Raw genomic sequence first — 19,460 nt, 5'->3', positions numbered from 1 at the left:
CCTTCCATGTGAATAGATCAAATGGAACTAGATATTTTAATGGTATGGTTTAGTAATACTATAAACAGCATGCCTTATAACTGTACTTGAGAAGTTTACATTCATTCCTTCTGATAAAAACCACAGTATAAATTCCCCCAAAGAAGAAATTTTACCCAATCTGAACCCGTTGGAGAAGAAGATGAACGAGTGCAAATCTTTTCACCAAGTCGCGCCTGGACAATCACTTGAACTGTCTGAAAAGAAAAACAAAAAAAGAAGAGTATTAAACGGACTGGTTCCTTAGTCAGGGTTAAAACCTTACCAATGCACAGATAAAGAGATGCCTATTAATCAGCAATTGATAACTATATACTTCAGGAAAAAATAGAATCCTAACAGCAGAAATAAAAATACACACAAAAACAATACTATAAACATTCCCGAGGAAAGAGTGCCAACCAATAATAGGCATTAGAGCTCAAGGCTTGATCTATGTAACATCTCACATGGCAGAAGGAGTGCTGCATGTGGTGGCTATGACGTTCATATTCATAAATAAGTCCAACTGGGGATTTAAATATTCACGGTACCAAACTTATGTCATCATAGCAGATTTAAAGCAAGAATTCCACAATTATTCATATCACTTGGCCCATATGGCATAAATCTTCCGTATAATTTTACATCCAAAATCGACAGCATGGATTTTTCTGGCATGGCAATTGTTTCGAGGAAGGGGTGATACAGGTGGAAGTGATTTTTTGGATTCAGGAAAATACAGCATTCAAAATCCATTTCTGATTCTCTATTTATCAAGAAGGGATCAATAAATAAAGTTGGACATTTCTGTATTAGTGAAATTTAGGGAAAGACGTCCCAAATGCTGCCCATTCCAGTTTAGCCTTTGTTCCCATCCCAAGGGAACATATTGTGCCAATAACCTGGCATAACAGTTTGACATTTCTTCAAACAGCTTCGCAAAAAAATTTTTTTGAACAAGTAGCTGTGGAAAATTGGAAGCTACTTTTTGGTTACACCCCCAATACCACCCCCATACTTCACAGTTTGGTTTACAACAGACAGAAGTATCCCTTAAAATGGGCAAGCTGCAAGCTGTTATGCACATTTCTAAAGAGGATTCTCTAAAGGGAGGAGCATGGAAGTTATTTCTAACAGTTCTCAGCTCTAGAGTATAGACGTGTTACCTTGAGGGCAAAAAATTTAATGAACTTGTCCAGGTCCTTTCTGTCCTGGGAATTGAGATCAGTTTCCATTGCCTATAGGAATCTATAACAGAAGAAAAAGAAAAAAAGAAGTGATGAAAACATGACCAATACCTTTAAAAAGGGATTGTTACATCAACGCACACAGATATGGTAGTCTATTCTCTGTATAACAGTCATGTGGAATTGGGAGGGGAAAATTTCCTTTAACTAAGATCCACAATGGATAATATGAAGATACTGTCTCTTGAGAAACTAAATTCCACACAAATAACTATATTGAGGAACATAAAATAATGAGGACATTTTACCTGATTCTGAAACTCTGCGCTTAACATAACTTTTCTAAAATGCTTTATTACTCAGTGTATTCATAACTAAGTTGCTTGTTTGATGACACTGGGGATTAAACCCAGGATCTTGTGCATACTTTGCAAATGCTCTACTATTGAACTACATCCCTGGTCCTTGGTGTCACAGGGTCTCGCTATGCTGCCCAGGTTGGCCTGGAATTCGTTAACCTCTTACTTCAGCTTCCGGAGTTGCTGGGATTTCAGGTTGTGCAGCCCCCACCTTGGTTTTAGGACTAAGTTTTAATGAGATAAAAACTATGCTAAAGCAACACAAAATGAATTAAATTTACTTCACTTTAGAAGGCCATTAAATCAAACTACTTTTTGGGGTTACAGACCCTTTCTGAGAATATGATGGCCAAAAAAGCCCTTGCTCCAGAAAATGCACATATGGGAATACTTACAGATAATTTCATGGGGATTTGTGAATTTCATGAAGCACATTATAAACAACCCCCTGGTTATAATGGTAATGAGGTAATGATGAGGAAGAAGGCACTTAGGGAATGAAGAGCATGAACAAAAGAGGTCAAAGTAACAGAAAGCCAAATGGGTTTTGAAGTACTAAGTGCTCCAATTTTCCAAAGACTGCCAGTGTCTGAGGAAGTGATACAGTTGTTGGCACCACACCAGAGTCCTGAATGTGATGCTGGAGTCTGGTCTACATCTAGAAGGCTAGAGATGAATCCCACTCAAGGCTGTGAGAGGTGTGGTCATCTCCACAGAACAGCACTGTAGAAAGGCACCTGAGCAATAATTCAGGACTGTCACAGTTAAAATTCTAGTACAAGCAAGCTTTGAAAATAGTATGGATAGGAGTGATTTTGAAGTAAGTGCTGATAGGATTTAAAGACTGATGGCAAAAAGGGGACATGGGGTGCCAAGGTTTATTAATTTATTTATTTCAATAACTTTACTTTTTTAAATTTATTTTTAAATATTTATTTTTTAGTTGTAGTTGCCTTTATTTATGTATTTTTATGTGGTGCTGAGGATCAAGCCTCGTGCCTCACACATGCTGAGGCAACTGAGCCACAACTGCAGCCCAGTACCAGGGTTTTAAACAAGAATAACTTAAAAGTGAGATAATAAGTTTCATTTAACAACAGAATAGGAAAGCCAGAGGGGAATGGGATTGAAGGAAAGGAGTAAATAAAAGGGAGAGATGAAACAGAAAATAATGAGTACGAGTTAAAAAGCAGTGTATTAGCTGGGCGTGCTGGCACACACCTGTAATTCCATGGCTCAGGAGGCTGAGGCAGGAGGATCACGAGTTCAAAGCCAGCCTAGGCAATTTAGCAAGGCCCTAAGCAACTCAGTGAGACCCTATTTCAAACTAAAATATATTTTTTTTAAAAAAAGGGCTAGGGATGTGGCTTAGTGGTTAAATGCCCCTCCTGTGGGTTCAATTCCCAGTACAAAAAAAAAAAAAAAAAAAGAAATGTATTGAGAAACAACTTACAGTAGTGACTTGCACAAATCTTGGATCGACAACTTAACAAATACCTTTTTAAAATAGTTTTAGTTGTAAATGGACACAATACCTTTATCTTATTTATTCTTTTTTTTTCAAAGATAGAGTGAGAGAGGAGAGAGAGGAGAGAGAGAAAGAGAGAGAGAGAGAATTTTTCAATATTTATTTTTTAGTTTTCAGCGGACACAACATCTTTGTTTGTATGTGGTGCTGAGGATCGAACCCGGGCCAAACGTATGCCAGGCGAGCGCGCTACCGCTTGAGCCACATCCCCAGCCCCCTTATTCATTCTTATATGGTGCTGAAAACTGAACCTAGTGCCTCACACGTGCTAGGTAAATGCTCCACCAATGAGCTACAGCCCATCCCTTAATAAGCATCTTTACATGTTATGCCTGCATAACCACAATCCAGATCAAGTTTCAGGTCATTTCTAATATTCCAGAAGACTTCCTTGTACCCACCTCCACCCCAGATAATAAAGACAACAAAAGGTAATCATTACTCTGACCTTTACTGTACCATAAGCTAATTCTGTTTAATTTTGTTTTCCCTTGAAGTGCTGGGGATTGAACTCCAAGCCTTGTGTATAATGAGCAAGCACCTTACTACTGAGTCTAATCAACAAAAAGTCCTGTTAAATTTCTTATAATTAAATAATATCAAGTGTCTTTTACTCAATATTATGTCCAAAAGACTCATCTGTATTGCTTCATATAGCAGTACTTTATTCTTTTTCGTTGCTATACTTTATTTCATAAATACAGCACAAGTGGGGCTGGGATTGTGGCTCAGTGGTAGAGCGCTTGCCTAGCATGTGTGAGGCACTGGGTTCGATTCTCAGTACTGCATATAAATAAATAAAGGTCCATCGATAAATAATAAAAAATTGGGCTGGGGATGTGGCTCAAGCGGTAGCGCGCTCGCCTGGCATGCGTGCAGCCCGGGTTCGATCCTCAGCACCACATACCAACAAAGATGTTGTGTCTGCCTAGAACTAAAAAACAAATATTAAAAAAAAAAATCTAAAAAAAAAGAAAGAAAGAAAGACAGCACCAGTTCTAAGATAAATTCTACTGGAGCTGGGAGTCTAGCTCAGTGATAGAGTACATACTCAGCAAGCAAGAGATCCTAGATTCAATCCCCCAGGAAAAAATAAAATAAACTGGAGCCGGGTGTGGTGGTTCACACCAGTATTCCTAGTGATATGGGAGGACAAGGAATAGATCCACTAAATTGCTGAGGCTAGCTTGGATTTGGAAAGATCACAAATTACAAGTTAGTGCAGCAATTTGGTGAGCCCCTCAGCAACTTAGCCAGACCCTGTCTCAAAATAAAAAACAAAAGTACTAGGGATGTAGCTCAGTGGTAAAGAGACCTTGAGTTCAATCCCTGGAACCAAAATAAATAAATAGAATTCTACTTTTGATAAACACTTGGATTATTTCCTATTTTTAATTATTTTATTCTTGTGTGTGTCTAAACATTCATTACTATCAGAGGTGAAGCCAAGGGTGTTAATGCTGGGCCACAGAGAGTATCTATATTTAGTTTTTTGTTTTGTTTTTCTTGTGGTGCTGATAATCTAAATCCAGGACATTGCAAATGCTAAGCAAGAGCTCTACTACTGAGCTCCATTCCCAGCCTCTCTATGTTCAGTTTTAATAGACACTGCCAAACACTTATGCTGCATCTATACAAATTTAAATCATACCAGAAGGGTATGACAGTTCCATTTGCTTCAAATCTACACCACCACTCAGTACTGCTAAATTTTAAACTTTAGCCATTGTAACAAGGCTACAGTATTACCCCACCTAAACTGCATTTCCCTAATTAGCTAGACCCCTGTCTCAAAATTATTAGTATTCTTTTACATGCTGATGAGCTGTTTAGACACCATCTTTTTTGAAGGGCTAGTTCAAGCTTGTTATCCATTTTATATTGGATTTGTCTTAGTGGAGTTTCAAAAATATATTCTAGATATAAGTATTTTGTTGGATACATATCTTCCCCAGATGTGGCTTGCCATTGTTATGGAATCTGATGGTTGGTATGTTTCTGATGGATATACCAATATACAAAAGCTGGTCTATAAATGTAAAAACTTGGTCCACACCTGCAGCAACCAGACCATTAAACCAGCCTAATAACTTCAGTAGCTAGGCCAGAAAGTCAGCCTACTATCTGCAGTAACCAATCTAGAAATCAGATTATCTCTCGAAATACATTAAGGTAGCCTAATAATAACCACTATTACAATTAGCCCCCAAACAGCCAGGACTAGATTAATGCCCTAATTTTTGTCCCATTTCCAATTTAGGACTAACCAGAGAAAGCCAAATGTGCACCCCTAACCAGTGACACAGGACGCCTTATTTCTAGTTGACCCCCTTGCAGCTTCCCCATGCCAAATGCCTTCAGGCAAGGCACACCTAAAGCCTTCCCTCTTTTCTACTATGAACCTTTCCTGTTCCTCTGTCTACCCAAATACAAGTGATGGCAGGTGATTCTCTTGCTCCAAATGGCCTTTGCCTATTCTCATCTGGGAAGTCCTTGTTTATTTCCACAATAAAAATAGCTTTACGGGGGGCTGGGGATATAGCTCAGTTGGTAAAATGTTTGCTTCACATGCACAAGGCCCTGGATTCAATCCCCAGCACCATAAAAAAAATTAATAAAAATAAATAAATAAAAATAGCTTTACTGAAGTAAAACTGGAAGTAGGCAGCATATACAAATGCACAATTTGTGTCACATATATATGTAACTTTAAAATCACCACAGACACTGGCAGTGTATCCCACATCCCAGTCAGGGCTTCTGCCAGGCCAATGGGCAGGCCAGGTCCCATGTCAGCAGAGTTATACTGGATGCTCCTTGGACATATCCCCCTCATTCAATTATCCATTCATCTGATATTTTTTATACGGCTAAAAATTAAGTTTTCTTAATGCAGGTGAATCTTTCAAATAATGTCTTTCTACTCAAAATATAAAGATATTTTAGGGCTGGGGTTGTGGCTCAGCGGTAGAACGATCGCTTTGCACGTGGGAGACCTAGGTTCAATCCTCAGCACTACATAAAAATAAATAAGTGAAATGAGGGTATTGTGTCCAACTACAACTAAAAAAAAATATTTTAATAAAAGAAAATGAACTTGGAAACCAATAATACCTGTGAAAAGACGGATATCAGTGTATGAATGGATGAATAAATAAATAAACTCCCGTCAAAAAAAAAAAAACACCATAAACAAAATAGTGAACAAACTCATCATTCCCCCAAAGTTACCTCAGACCCCTCTGGAGTTCCTCCCTCTGGTCCTGCCTTAATGGACAGACTCCCTATCCCTAAGTGTATTTTGCAGAATTTTATATCAATTAAATCATATAGTTTGTACCCTCTGTCTGACATCTTTCACTCAGCATTCTTTTTTTTTTTTTTTAGAGAGAGAGAGAATTTTTTAATATTTATTGTTTAGTTTTCGGCAGACACAACATCTTTGTTGGTATGTGGTGCTGAGGATCGAACCCAGCGCTGCGCGCATGCCAGGCAAGCGCGCTACTGCTTGAGCCACATCCCCAGCCCTCAGCATTCTTTTTTGAGATTATCCGTATTGTGTTGTGTCTCAGCAGTCCATTTCTTTTTATTGCCCAATAATTTTCTACCTCAGGGAACCTTCTGATGACCAGTTTCATCCTGTCCTCCTGTCCTCTGATGTTGAACACTTTGTCATTTGTATTAAAGAAATCTTTGCTGATCTCAAAGTCTAAAGCCCTTTTACTCCTACACTTTCTTCTAGAAGTGTTTTTATTTTTTGGTCCTAGGGATTGAACCCAGGGGTACTTAGCCACTAAGCCACAACCCCAGTGCATCTTTTATTTTGAGACAATGTCTCTCTAAGTTGCTTAGGGCCTTGCTAAGATGCTGAGGCTGGCTTTGAATATGCAATCCTCAGCCAGGAACCATTTTGAGATGGGATTCTTATTATCTATTATCAGACAAGGTTACTAGATCAGTGATTTTTTTTTTTTTTTTTTTTTGGTACTAGGGGATTTAACCCAAGGGCATGTAATCACTGAGCCACATCCCCAGCCCTTTTAATTTTCATTTGTAGATAGGGTCTCTCTAAGTCACTGAGGGGGCTGGGGTTGTGGCTCAGTGGCAGAATGCTTGCCTAGCATGTGTGAGGCACTGGATTGGATTATCGGCACCACATAAAAATAAATAAAGGCCTACCAAGTAGCTGAGATTATAAGGGTGTGCCACAGCACTCAGCCATTCATATCTGATTAAATTACCAACAGTCACCTTTTATAAAATGGCTTAATTAGGTAAAAAAATATATTCATACAATCTATACATCACAATGCTTCCCCAAATATTGCTGTCCCTTCAAACTTCATCTACATCTATTTTCCGTAGACTCTTTATTTATAGATTTCTTGTCTGAAAACATTTTTTTAAGTTTTTTTTTTTTTTAGTTGTAGACGGACACAATATTTTATTTATTTTTATGTGGTGTTGAGGATCAAACCCAGCACCTCATAGGTGCTAGGCGAGCACTCTACCACTGAGCCACAACCCCAGCCCTGAGAACATCATTTAAAAAAAATATTTTTAGTTGTAGATGAACACAATAGCTTTATTTTATTTTATTTTTTTTAATGTGGTGCTGAAGATCGAACCCAGTGCCTCACAAGTGCCAGGCAAGTGCCTCTACCACTGAGCTTCAACCCCAGCCCACTAACATCATTTAATTAAACTTTTCTTTAAGAGTTAAGGCAGAGGGGCTGGGGATGTGGCTCAAGCGGTAGCGCGCTCGCCTGGCATGCGTGCGGCCCGGGTTCGATCCTCAGCACCACATACCAACAAAGATGTTGTGTCCGCCGAGAACTAAAAAATAAATATTAAAAATTCTCTCTCTCTCTCCTCTCTCTCCTCTCTCACTCTCTCTTAAAAAAAAAAAAAAAGACTTAAGGCAGAAACAAATAAAACTATTGCCTTAAGTAGCAATTTCAATTTAGCAACATTCTCTGCATGTCACTTTCACAAACAGAACTTCAGAACAAATGACACAACCCCAGCTCCACAAAGTGTTAAAGAACAGGCACAGACTTGTAGCAGACAAAATGTTTTAAAGTTTATCTGAAAAAATTAATTCTCCCATTTTTGTCTCATGACTCTACATAGTAATCATCAACATCCAAAGGCCAGAAAGAAGATTCTATGACAATGCTTCAGTGCAAATGACAATGACAAACAGAGAGAAGAACATATAACTGGGTAGGAATATAGGTTTTCCAGATTTCAGCTTTGTATTGAAATGCTAATTTTTTTTCTTTCAGTGCTACAAACTGAACTCAGGGCCTTGCACATGGTAGGCAAGTGCTCTACCACTCTAAACCCTGAAATTTTATTTTTAGCTGAAAAAATTAATTTGAACATTTTTACGTGTAAGTAGGAAAAAAATAATCTCACTGGGCATATCTCACTACTCAGAAAGTTGAGGCAGAAAGATCTCAAGTTCAAGGCCAACCTTGGCTACTTAGCAAGACTGTGTCTCTAAATAAAATAGAAAAAGGGCTGGGGATATAGCTCTGTAGTAGGGCACCCCTGGGCTCAATCCTCAAAACTATATAAAAAAAATTATCTTAACTATCTTTTAAACCCTCAATTAAAAGTATATAAATATTTCAGGGCTGGGATTATAGCTCAGTGGTAGAGCACTGGCCTCACATTGAGGCACTGGGTTCGATCCTCAGCAACACATAAATAAATAAAATAGGGCTTGGGATGTGGCTCAAGCGGTAGCGCGCTCGCCTGGCATGCGTGCGGCCCGGGTTCGATCCTCAGCACCACATACCAACAAAGATGTTGTGTCAGCCGAGAACTAAAAAAAAAAATATATATATATATATATATATATATATATATATATATATATAAAAATTCTCTCTCTCTCCCTCTCTCTCTCTAAAAAAAAAATGAATAAATAAATAAATAAATAAAATAAAGGTATTATGTCCATCTACAAGTAAAAATTTAAAAAATTTAAATAAAATTCTTCTCTTTAAAAAAAAGTATATAAATATTTATGCTCCATTAGTCCTCCCCATATTCAAGAGGTTTTGCATAATTTCAGGTACCTGTGTTCAGCCACTGTCTGAAAATATTAAACAGAAAAATTTAAAGGCTAGTATATAGCTTAGTTGTAGAGCACCTGCCTAGCCTGTAGAAGGCCCTGGGATCCATCTTTAGCACTGTAAAAGAAGGAAGAAAGGAAGGAGAAAAATCCATAAGATTTTTGGTTTTGGTTTTTGCAGTACTAGGGATAAAATCATGCTAAACGTGTAGCTTTGTTGAATTAGATACATCTCAGCCAATAATCCAGAAGTTTTAATTTGCACTCCATACTGAAACATTCCTGTTTCACCTGCCCATTAGTCACTTAGCATCCTCCTAGGTTATCAGATTGACTGTCATAGTATGACAGTGCTTGTATTCAAGTAACCCTTATTTTACTTAATAATGACCCCAAAGAGAAAAAATAATGATGTTGGTGATTTTGCAATGCAAAAGAGAAGCCATAAAGTTCTTTCACCTTAAGGGAAAATGTGAAAGTTCTCAGCTTAAGAAGAACAAATTATAGGGTTCACTATTATTTTGACTTCAAACCAGGTGTGCATTCACTGGGATATTAGAATATATCCCCCTTGGGTAAGGTGGAAATACTGTATATATAAAGCTCAAAGACAGAGAACAGATGAGGAAATAGCAGATGAAAGGTGTGAACAAAATATTGGCAAACAAAAAGCAAACAGTCTGTTTAACCATGAAATTATCAATGTTTTTTTTTAAATTTTTTTTTTTATTTTTTAGTATTTGGCGGACACAACATCTTCGTTTGTATGTGGTGCTGAGGATCGAACCCGGGCCGCACGCATGCCAGGCAAGTGCACTACCGCTTGAGCCACATCCCCAGCCCGAAATTATCAATGTTTATGTTTTATTTTTGCTTCGTAAAATATCACTAAAATGGCAAGGGGGTAAGTACAAAGGACAAACCCACATGGACAAAAAGAACAGGCACAGAGATAAAAGCATCAAAGTTCAAGAAGATGGAAAATATAAAGATGGCTAACTGACTGCAAACAGAAGTGACATTCAAACCAGCCATGAGGGAAACACTCAACAAAGTAAGCTCACCAAACCCCAGAACCCAAGAAAGGCTAAGATTTAGAGAGATCAGTAATCTCCTGGTGGAGGATGGGGCCGACGACAGTATTGTCTGAAAGTCCATAGAAGCAGTTACACTGCCACCCCCAGCTCCACACCATCCTTAATGGTACTCTGGCCAGAAATGTCCTTTCTCTGTGCTGTTAGAAGACTGGATGTTAACTTTTGGAGACATTAAGTCAGAAGGATGACACTGGTCTTTGGATATCAAACTCTCTACATATAACCTCCAGGACACCATTATCCCAGGACTCCTTCTTCATTTGGCTTAAAAACAGGGAGTCTTTCTTCAAATGCCTGGTAACCCTTGGTTGCTCCATTCACACTTGAGCAGGGGGCACCAACATACTAAGTCCAGGATGTTTGGATGAGGCTGGTAGACTGGTGGGCTTCACAATGGGGTCATCAGAAACAAGTTGCCAGGGCTGGGATTGTGGCTCAGTTGTAGAGCACTTTCTAGCACACATGAGGCAAACGGTTCGATCCTCAGCACCACATAAAAATAAATAAATAAAGATATTGTGTCCATCTATGACTAAAAAAAAAAAAAAAAACTTAAAAGAAAAAGAAACCAGTGCTGCTCTTCCCCCACCCCCAAATAAGATAAACCCAGTGTCAGCATATATCCTCTAGGACTACTGAAAGTCTCCAGATGTCTCTGCTCTATTGCTGGGCATGAGGAGGAGTCTACCTATCGGTTTTCTGGAAGCAGCATGTAGCAGAAATCAGTAAGCTGATTTTCACTTTATCTATCCCTATGTGTCTTTTGCTAACTGTTCTACTCAACCCCAAACACAAACTTTGTACTATTCCTAGTACATGTTTTGTTTTCTTGGTAATGGGAATTGAACCCAAGGGCTTTTTTCTTTTTTTTTTTGAGAGAGGGTCTTGCTAAGTTTCTGAGGACCTCACTAAATTGTTAAGGCTCACCCCCAATTTGAGATGGTCCTACTTTAGCCTCTGAAAACATTGGGATTACAGATGTGTGCCATGGTGCCCCACAAGGCACATTCTTATTTTGATATTGGAACTGTAGATACGTAGTACCTTCACTTCTTTAATCCTCACAGGATTCTGTGGTACAAATTATTTCACTTCCTATTCTCTCTTAAGCACTCAGATTGTGGCTTCTTCTGCACCACCAAATAATTTACAACCACTTTTCTAACTTTCTGACTTCCAAAATTGAAGAGAAATATCTCCTTTTCCATGGGACCCATCCTTTGTCCTTACATGTCTATATCCCTTTTATTCTATTAATGTAATTTTTATAGAGTTTCAGAAGAAAAGGTAGATGGATATACATACTCAATCTATCATATTTAACTAGAAATCTATACCCCTATTTAAGTGTCATTGATCTGGGCTAGGGATGCACCTCATTGGTAGAGTACTTGCTAACCTTGTGCAAGGAAGGCCCTGTGTTCAGTCCCCAGAAATGCTCATGCATGCACACACATTCACATGTGTGCGCACACATACATACACAAACACACAACCAACATCAAATACCACTAGTCAGGTGTGGTGACACATTTCTGTAATCCCAGCAACTCAGGAGGCTAAGGCAGGAGGATGACAAGTTCAAAACTATCCTCATCAATTTAGTGAGGCCCTATGCAACTTAGTGAGACCCTATCTCAAAATAAAAACTAATAAAAAGCAGGGGATGGGAATAGGAAAGAACAGAATTAATCGGACATTACTTTCCTAGGTTCATATATGAATACATGACTAATATAAACTCCACATCATGTACCAACGAAAGAATGGGAAGTTATACTCCATGTATATATGATGTCAAAATACATTCTACTGTCAGGAATAACTGAGAAAAAAATAAATAGTGATAATAATATAAAGGGATGGGGATGTGGCTTAGTGCTTAAGTGCCCCTGGGTTCAATCCCCAGTACCTCTAAAAAGAAAAAACAAAACCCAAATAATACTGATCTATAGGAGCTTATATTTTAACATGGGGGAAAGGACAACAAAAAGAATAATTAAAACACATGTTTGAAAAAATAAGTGCTGTAGAGAAAGATTAAGCAGGGAAGGTATTAGGGAAGACCTTGCATCGAGGTGACCTCTAAGCAAGGAGAATTTCTGAAGAAAGGAAAGACAGAAAGCCTCAGGGATGAGAAAAAGCTTGGTGTGCTGGAGGACAAGGATGAGCATGCAGCTCAAAATGTAAAATGCTAAGACCACTTCTGAAAAGTCTGTCGGTTTCTTATAAAATTAGAAAATACTACTTACCAAATAACCAAACAATTCTATCCCTAGGTAGTCATACAAGATGAATGAAAAATATATCCTCATAAAAATTTGTACACACATTTTATAACAGCTTTATTCACAGTAACTCCAAATGGGAAACAACTCAAACATCTAATAAGGGGAAAATATATTAATGAATTATAGGACAGCTCAGTTGTAGAGCATATGCTTAGCATGCTTGAGGCCCTGGATTCAATCACCAGTATCAAAAAAAACAACCAACATGCACACATACATACATACATATATATATGGTATAATTACATAATGCAATTCAGCAACCCACTAAATACAGACAAAAAACTCTTCCTGAAAAATACAACGGAGGGGCTGGGGATGTGGCTCAAGTGGTAGGTAGCACACTCGCCTGGCATGCGCGGGGTGCTGGGTTTGATCCTCAGCACCACACTAAAAAAAAAATAATAATAATAAAGATGTTGTGTCCACCAAAAACTAAATAAAATAAAATTTAAAAAAATTCTCTCTCCTCTCTCTCTCTCTCTCCCCCCCCCCTCTCTCCTCTCTCTCTCCTCTCTTTAAAAAAAAATACAACGGAATCTCACATAATAAGTGAAAGAAGGTACACAAAAACACAGGAGACTTGCAGCTATAGGATACTCTAGAAAAGGAAAATATCATCTTTAGTGATAGAAAGCAGACTGGTGTGACAGGGGAGGTGGGGATGGAAGAAAAGGAAAGGGGAAGAAGGTACAGAGGATAGGAATTTCTGCATTTTCAGTGTAGTGGTAATTATAAGAGCTAAGTGTCGCCAAAACTGATCAAGTGGTAAATTTAAAATGTATGTATATATCTTATGTCCCAAGATATACCTCAATAAAGTTGATTTTATAAAAGGACACTCCTGCTGGGTCTTGTGGCACATGCTTGTAATCCTATAACAGAGGAGGCTAAGGCAGGATGATCCCAAGCTCCAGGCCAGCTTTAATGACTTAGTGAAACCCTGTCTCAAAAACAAAAGGTGGGCTGGGGATGTGGCTCAAGCAGTAGCGCTCGCCTGGCATGCGTGCAGCCCGGGTTCGATCCTCAGCACCACATACAAACAAAGATGTTGTGTCCGCCGAGAACTAAAAAATAAATATTAAAAAAAATTCTCTCTCTCTCTCTCTCTCTCTCCTCTCTCACTCTCTCTTTAAAAAAAAAAAAAGGTGTTAGACATGTTGCTCAGGGGTAGAGCACGCCTGGGTTCAGTCATTACTACAGGGAAAGAAAATAAACGATTGCTTCAGCTACTGTATAGAGAACTGCCAGAAGGACAAAACTAGAAGCAAAGATATCAACTAAGGTGACAATTATAATGTAATAGCAATGTTTTTAAAATACGGATTTAAAATAGTAATAGCCAAGTGCAGCTAATTTTAGGGTTTTTGAAAAGCAAAATTATATGTGAGACTTTATTTTTATGTGATGCTGAGGTTCGAACCCAGTGCCTCATGCATGCTAGGGGAGCACTCTACCGCTGAGCCACAACCCCAGTCCTCATTGATTTATTCGAAGGATGAATGTTATAAATCCCATTCAGTTGTTTTGAGTAATAATTGCACATTAACTTTCACATTTGCATAATGACTACTTTTAGTCAAGAAACTTTTTAAGCGCAGAAACTTTAAAAGCAATAACCTCAAAACTATTTCAAAAGCCAGGCGTGGTGGCACAGGCCTATAATCCCAGCTAGGCTAAGGCTGAAGGATAAAAACTTTAAGGTCAACCTAGGCAATTTACCAAGTCCCTGTATCAAAATAAAAATGGCCACCAAAAAAAAAAAAAAAAAAAAAACCAACCCAAATAACCCAATTAATAAATGGGCCAAGGAACAGAACACACACTTCTCAGACGAGGATATACAATCAGTCAACAAATATATAAAAAATGTTCAACACCTCTAGCAATTAGAGAAATGCAAATCAAAACTACTCTAAGATTTCATCTCATTCCAGTCAGAACGGCAGCTATCAAGAATACAAACAACAATAAGTGTTGGAGAGGATGTAAGGAAAAAGGCACACTCATACATTGCTGGTAGGACTGCAAATTGGTGCAGCCAATCTGGAAAGCAGTATGGAGGTTCCTTGGAAAACTTGGAATGGAACCCCCATTTGACCCAGCTATCCCACTCCTTGGTTTATACCCAAAGGACTTAAAAACAGCATACTACACGGACACAGCCCCATCAATGTTTACAGCATCACAATTCACAACAGCTAAATTGCAGAACCAACCCAGGTGCCCTTCAGTAGATGAATGGATAGGGAAACTTTGGTATATATACACAATGGAATATTACTCAGCATTAAAAGAGAATAAAATCATGGCATTTGCAGGTAAATGGATGGAGTTGGAGAATATAATGCTAAGTGAGGTAAGCCTATCCCAAAAAACCAAAGGCTGAATGTTTTCTTTGATATGAGGATGCTGACTCATAATGGAGATGGGGGGGGGGAACTTTAGATAGAACTAAGTGGGGGAGGAGAAAGGAGGAGGCAGAGGAGTAGGAAAGACAGTAGAATGGGTTAGACAGCTTTACAATAAGTGTTGGCGAGGATGTGGGGAAAAGGTACACTCATACATTGCTGGTGGGACTGCAAATTGGTGCAACCAATATGGAAAGCAGTATGGAGATTCCTTGGAAATCTGGGAATGGAACCACCATTTGACCCAGCTATCTTTCTCCTCGGTCTATACCCAAAGGACTTACAAACAGCATACTACAGGGACACACCAACATCAATGTTTATAGCTAGACATCATTACCCTAAATACATGTATGAAGACACGAATGATGTGAAAATACTTTGTGTACAACCAGTGACTTGAAAAATTATACTCTATATGTAATATGAAATGAATTTCCTTCTGCCATCATATATATCAAATTAGAATAAATAAATAATTTAATTTAAAAAACTCTCAAAAAAAGAAATTACCTTTGAGCTAAGTATATAAAGTGTATATGAAATATAAGTGAATTTTATGTTAGGACTTGAGTCCCACTCCCAAGATATCTCCTTATAAATTTGGAAATATTCAAAAATTTTTAAAAAATGAAATCCAAAAAATTCAAAAAATAAAAATGACCCAGGCAAGGTGGTGTTTGCCTGTAATCCCAGCAACTCTGGAGGCTAAGGTAGGAGGATTACAAATTCAGGGCCAGCCTCAAAAATGTAGTAAGAACCTGCCTTGAAATTTTAAAAAGGCTGGGGATGTAGCTCAGTAATAGAGCTGCCATGAGTTCAATCCCCATCACTAGCAAAACAACAAAAACAAGGCTCAAGAATTGTTTTAGAATAAAGGAGAAATGAAGAGATATGATGACTACATGCAACCCTTTGAGCTGCATGGTGGTGCATGTCTGCAATCCCAGCAACTCAGGAAGCTCAGGCAGGAAGATTGCAAGTTCAACACTAGCCTCAGCAATTTAAAGAGGCCTGAAGCAACTCAGCAAAATCCTGTTTCTAAATAAGTAAAAACTATAAAAAAGGTCTGGCGATGTGGCTCAACAGTTAAGCGCTCTGGGTTCACTCCTCAGAACCAAAAAACAAAAACAAAATAAACCCTTGACCCCAGTCCAGTTCCTGGATTTTTAAAAATGCTGCTACCAACAGGCAAGGGGGGCAGTAGCACACTCCTTGTAAGTCCAGCAATTTGGGAGGCTGAGGTAAGAGGAATGAAAAATTTGAAGCTAGTCTCAGCAATTAAGGGAGCCCCTCAACTTAGCCAGACCCTGTCTCAAATTAAAAAGCTGGGAATGAAGCTCATGGTAAAGTACTCCTGGGTTTAATCCCCAGTACCTGCCCCCTACCAATTGCTCTAAAGTACTGTAACAATTGGCAACATGCATAAATGTTAAATTTCCTATATTTGATACAATTTAATTTGACACAATTATACTTTGGTTATATTCAATCCCCTTCATTGTTGGGACACTCATATGCCCAGCTCTTTTTGTTGTTGTTGTTCTTTTTAGTTATAAGTGATAGTAGAATATATTCTGACAAATCGTAAATTCATGGAATATAAAAATAAAATAAAATAAAAAAACGAATAAATTCATGGAGTATAACTTTCCGTTCTTGTGGTTATACATGATGTGAAGTTACACTGGTTGTGTATTCATATATGAACACAGGAAAGTCATGTCCAATTCATTCTACTATTGTCTTTCCCATTCCCATCCTCCCTCCCTTCCCTGCAAACACTCTGTCCAATCTGGTGAACCTCCACTGCTCCCTTCCCCCCACCTATTGTGAGTCGGCATCCACATATCAGAACATTCAGCCTTTGGTTTTTTGGTGACTGGCTTATTTCACTTAGCACGATACTCTCCAATTTCATCCATTTACCAGCAAATGCCATAATTTCATTCTTCTTTATGGCTGAGTAATATTTCTTTGTGTATATGTACCACCCCAGCACCCACCACCTCTGTGGCACTGGGAGTGGAACCCAGCATCTCATGTGCACTAAAGGTATGCTCTATCACTGAACTACGCCCCTAGCTTTATTTATTTTTTTTATTTTGAAAAATGATCTTGCTTAATTGCCCAGGCTGGCCTTAACTTAGCTTCCTCCTGCCCTATCCTCACAAATTGTTGGGATCACAGGCCTTTGTCATCACACCTGACACACTCTGGTTAACATTCTTATTTTCAGGAGATAACAACTGTAACTTTTCAAGGGTGCAAGGAGGAAAAAACAAACAAACAAACAAGGAACATATTATTAAACAGGATATATAAGAGAGAAAGAAGTGCCATACATAGTGTACACATCTGCAATTCCAGCTACTAGGGGTACTGCAGCAGGTTGATGATAAGTTCAAGGCCAGCCTGTACAACATATCAGAAATGCTGTATCAAAAATAAAAAGGGCTGGAGATGTAGCACAATGGTAGGTTACCCTGAGTTCAATCCTTAGTACAGAAAAAGAAAATAAAGAAGAGAAAAAGCAATGTGTGAATCTAGGTGAAGGCTAGATGAAAATTCATTGTAATTTTCTTACATTTTCTCTGGAGAGCTAAAATTCTTCAAGAAAAAAATCAAGTTAACAAAAAATTTGCCACCAAATATTCTACAACGGGGCTGGGGTTGTGGCTCAGCAGTGGAGTGCTCACCTGGCAAGCGTGGGGTGCCAAGTTTGATCCTCAGTACCACATAAAAATAAATAAATAAGATGGAGGTATTGTGTCCAACTACAATAAAAAATGTATTTTAAAAAATATTCTACAGGGGCTGGGGATGTGGCTCAAGCGGCGGCGCGCTCGCCTGGCATGCGTGCGGCCCGGGTTCGATCCTCAGCACCACATACCAACAAAGATGTTGTGTCCGCCGAAAACTAAAAAATAAATATTAAAAAATTCTCTCTCTCTCTCTCCTAACTCTCTCCTCTCTCACTCTCTCTTTAAAAAAAAAAAAAAAATATTCTACAACAGAGGAGGGAGGAGGAATGATACTGGCTAAATCATTGTGTCCAAATTATTGTGTACAAATATGTAACAACAAATCTTATCATATACAAATAAAATAGACCAACTTAAAAAAAAAAAAAAGACCTACAACAGCCAGGAGCCGTGGTACATGCCTGTAATCCCAGCAACTCAGAGGGCTGAAGTAGGAGGCCAGCCTCAAGCAAGAGGCTAGGCAATTTGGCAAGACCCTGTCTCAAAAAAAAAAGTTTTTTTGGGGCTGGGGATGTGGCTCAAGCGGTAGCACGCTCGCCTGGCATGCGTGCGGCCCGGGTTCGATCCTCAGCACCACATACAAACAAAGATGTTGTGTCCGCCAAAAACTAAAAAATAAATATTAAAAAAAAAATTCTCTCTCTCTCTTTAAAAAAAAAATTTTTTGGAGGGGGGGATGGGTACTGGGGATTGAACTCAGGGGCACTTGACCACTGAGCCACACTCCCAGCCCTATTTTGTATTTTATTTAGAGACAGGGTCTCACTGAGATGCTTAGTGCCTCACTTTTGCTGAGGGTGGCTTTGAACTCATGATCTTCCTGCCTCAGCCTCTTAACCCACTGGGATTATAAGCATGTGCCACTGTGCCTGGCCTGTCTCAATTTTTAAAAATAAAACAAAAAAGGCTGGGGATGTAGCTCAGTAGTAGAGGACCTCTCGGTTCAATCCCTGTACTAAAAAAAAAAAGAAAAAAAGGCATATTAAAATGTACGACTTAAGGTTTTATTAGTCACAAAGATATGAAGATCATCACCACCAATTTTGTAGAAAAGTTTCATCATACCAAAAGGAAATCTCAAATCTGAATCATCAGACACTAACGTTCCTTCTGTCTCTATGGATTTCTTTATTCTGGAAAATTAATATAAATGAAATCATATAACATGTGACTTTTTAAAAATTATGTATTTTTTTTAGTTGTAAGTGGACACAATACTTTTATTTTATTTTTTTTAAAAGAGAGAGTGAGAGGGGGGGAGGGAGGGAGGGAGGGAGAGAGAGAGAGAGAGAGAGAGAGAGAGAATTTTTAATATTTATTTTTTAGTTCTCGGAGGACACAACATCTTTGTTGGTATGTGGTGCTGAGGATAGAACCCGGGCCGCACGCATGCCAGGCGAGCGCGCTACCGCTTGAGCCACATCCCCAGCCCCACAATACTTTTATTTTACTTTTTTATATGGTATGAAGATCGAACCCAGTGCCTCATGTATGCCAGGCAAACGCTCTACCATTGAGCCACAGCCCTAGTCCCAACACGTGACCTTTTATGACTGGCTTTTTCACACAGCATATGTTTAAAAGGTTCAATCTATGTTGTAGGACACCATTCATTTTTATGGCTGAATAATATTCTACTATGTGGATATGGATACACATAGCCATATCCATACATGCATATACACACAAATTCCACATTTTGTGTTTCCTTTCATC

At 38.6% G+C, this 19,460-nt stretch overlaps 1 protein-coding gene across 7 annotated transcripts in view; it reads right to left on the bottom strand.

The window, feature by feature from the left end:
* Window positions 1-19,460, bottom strand: part of ATG13 (autophagy related 13) — a 50,375-nt gene that overhangs the window by 21,970 nt on the left and 8,945 nt on the right. For all 7 annotated transcript variants that reach the window (XM_081279947.1, XM_081279950.1, XM_081279946.1 and 4 more), the window contains 2 exons: window positions 1,188-1,269; window positions 156-236 (listed from right to left, as the gene is read on the bottom strand). In XM_081279947.1, the coding sequence (XP_081136073.1) occupies window positions 156-236; window positions 1,188-1,256 (150 nt within the window). In that variant the 5' untranslated portion in view covers window positions 1,257-1,269. The remainder of the gene's footprint in view (window positions 1-155; window positions 237-1,187; window positions 1,270-19,460) is intronic.

This window comes from Spermophilus citellus, assembly GCF_964194105.1.
Source record: "Spermophilus citellus genome assembly, chromosome: 2".
NCBI classification, from domain to species: Eukaryota; Metazoa; Chordata; class Mammalia; order Rodentia; family Sciuridae; genus Spermophilus; species Spermophilus citellus.
This window is presented reverse-complemented; position numbering and strand designations above follow the sequence as displayed.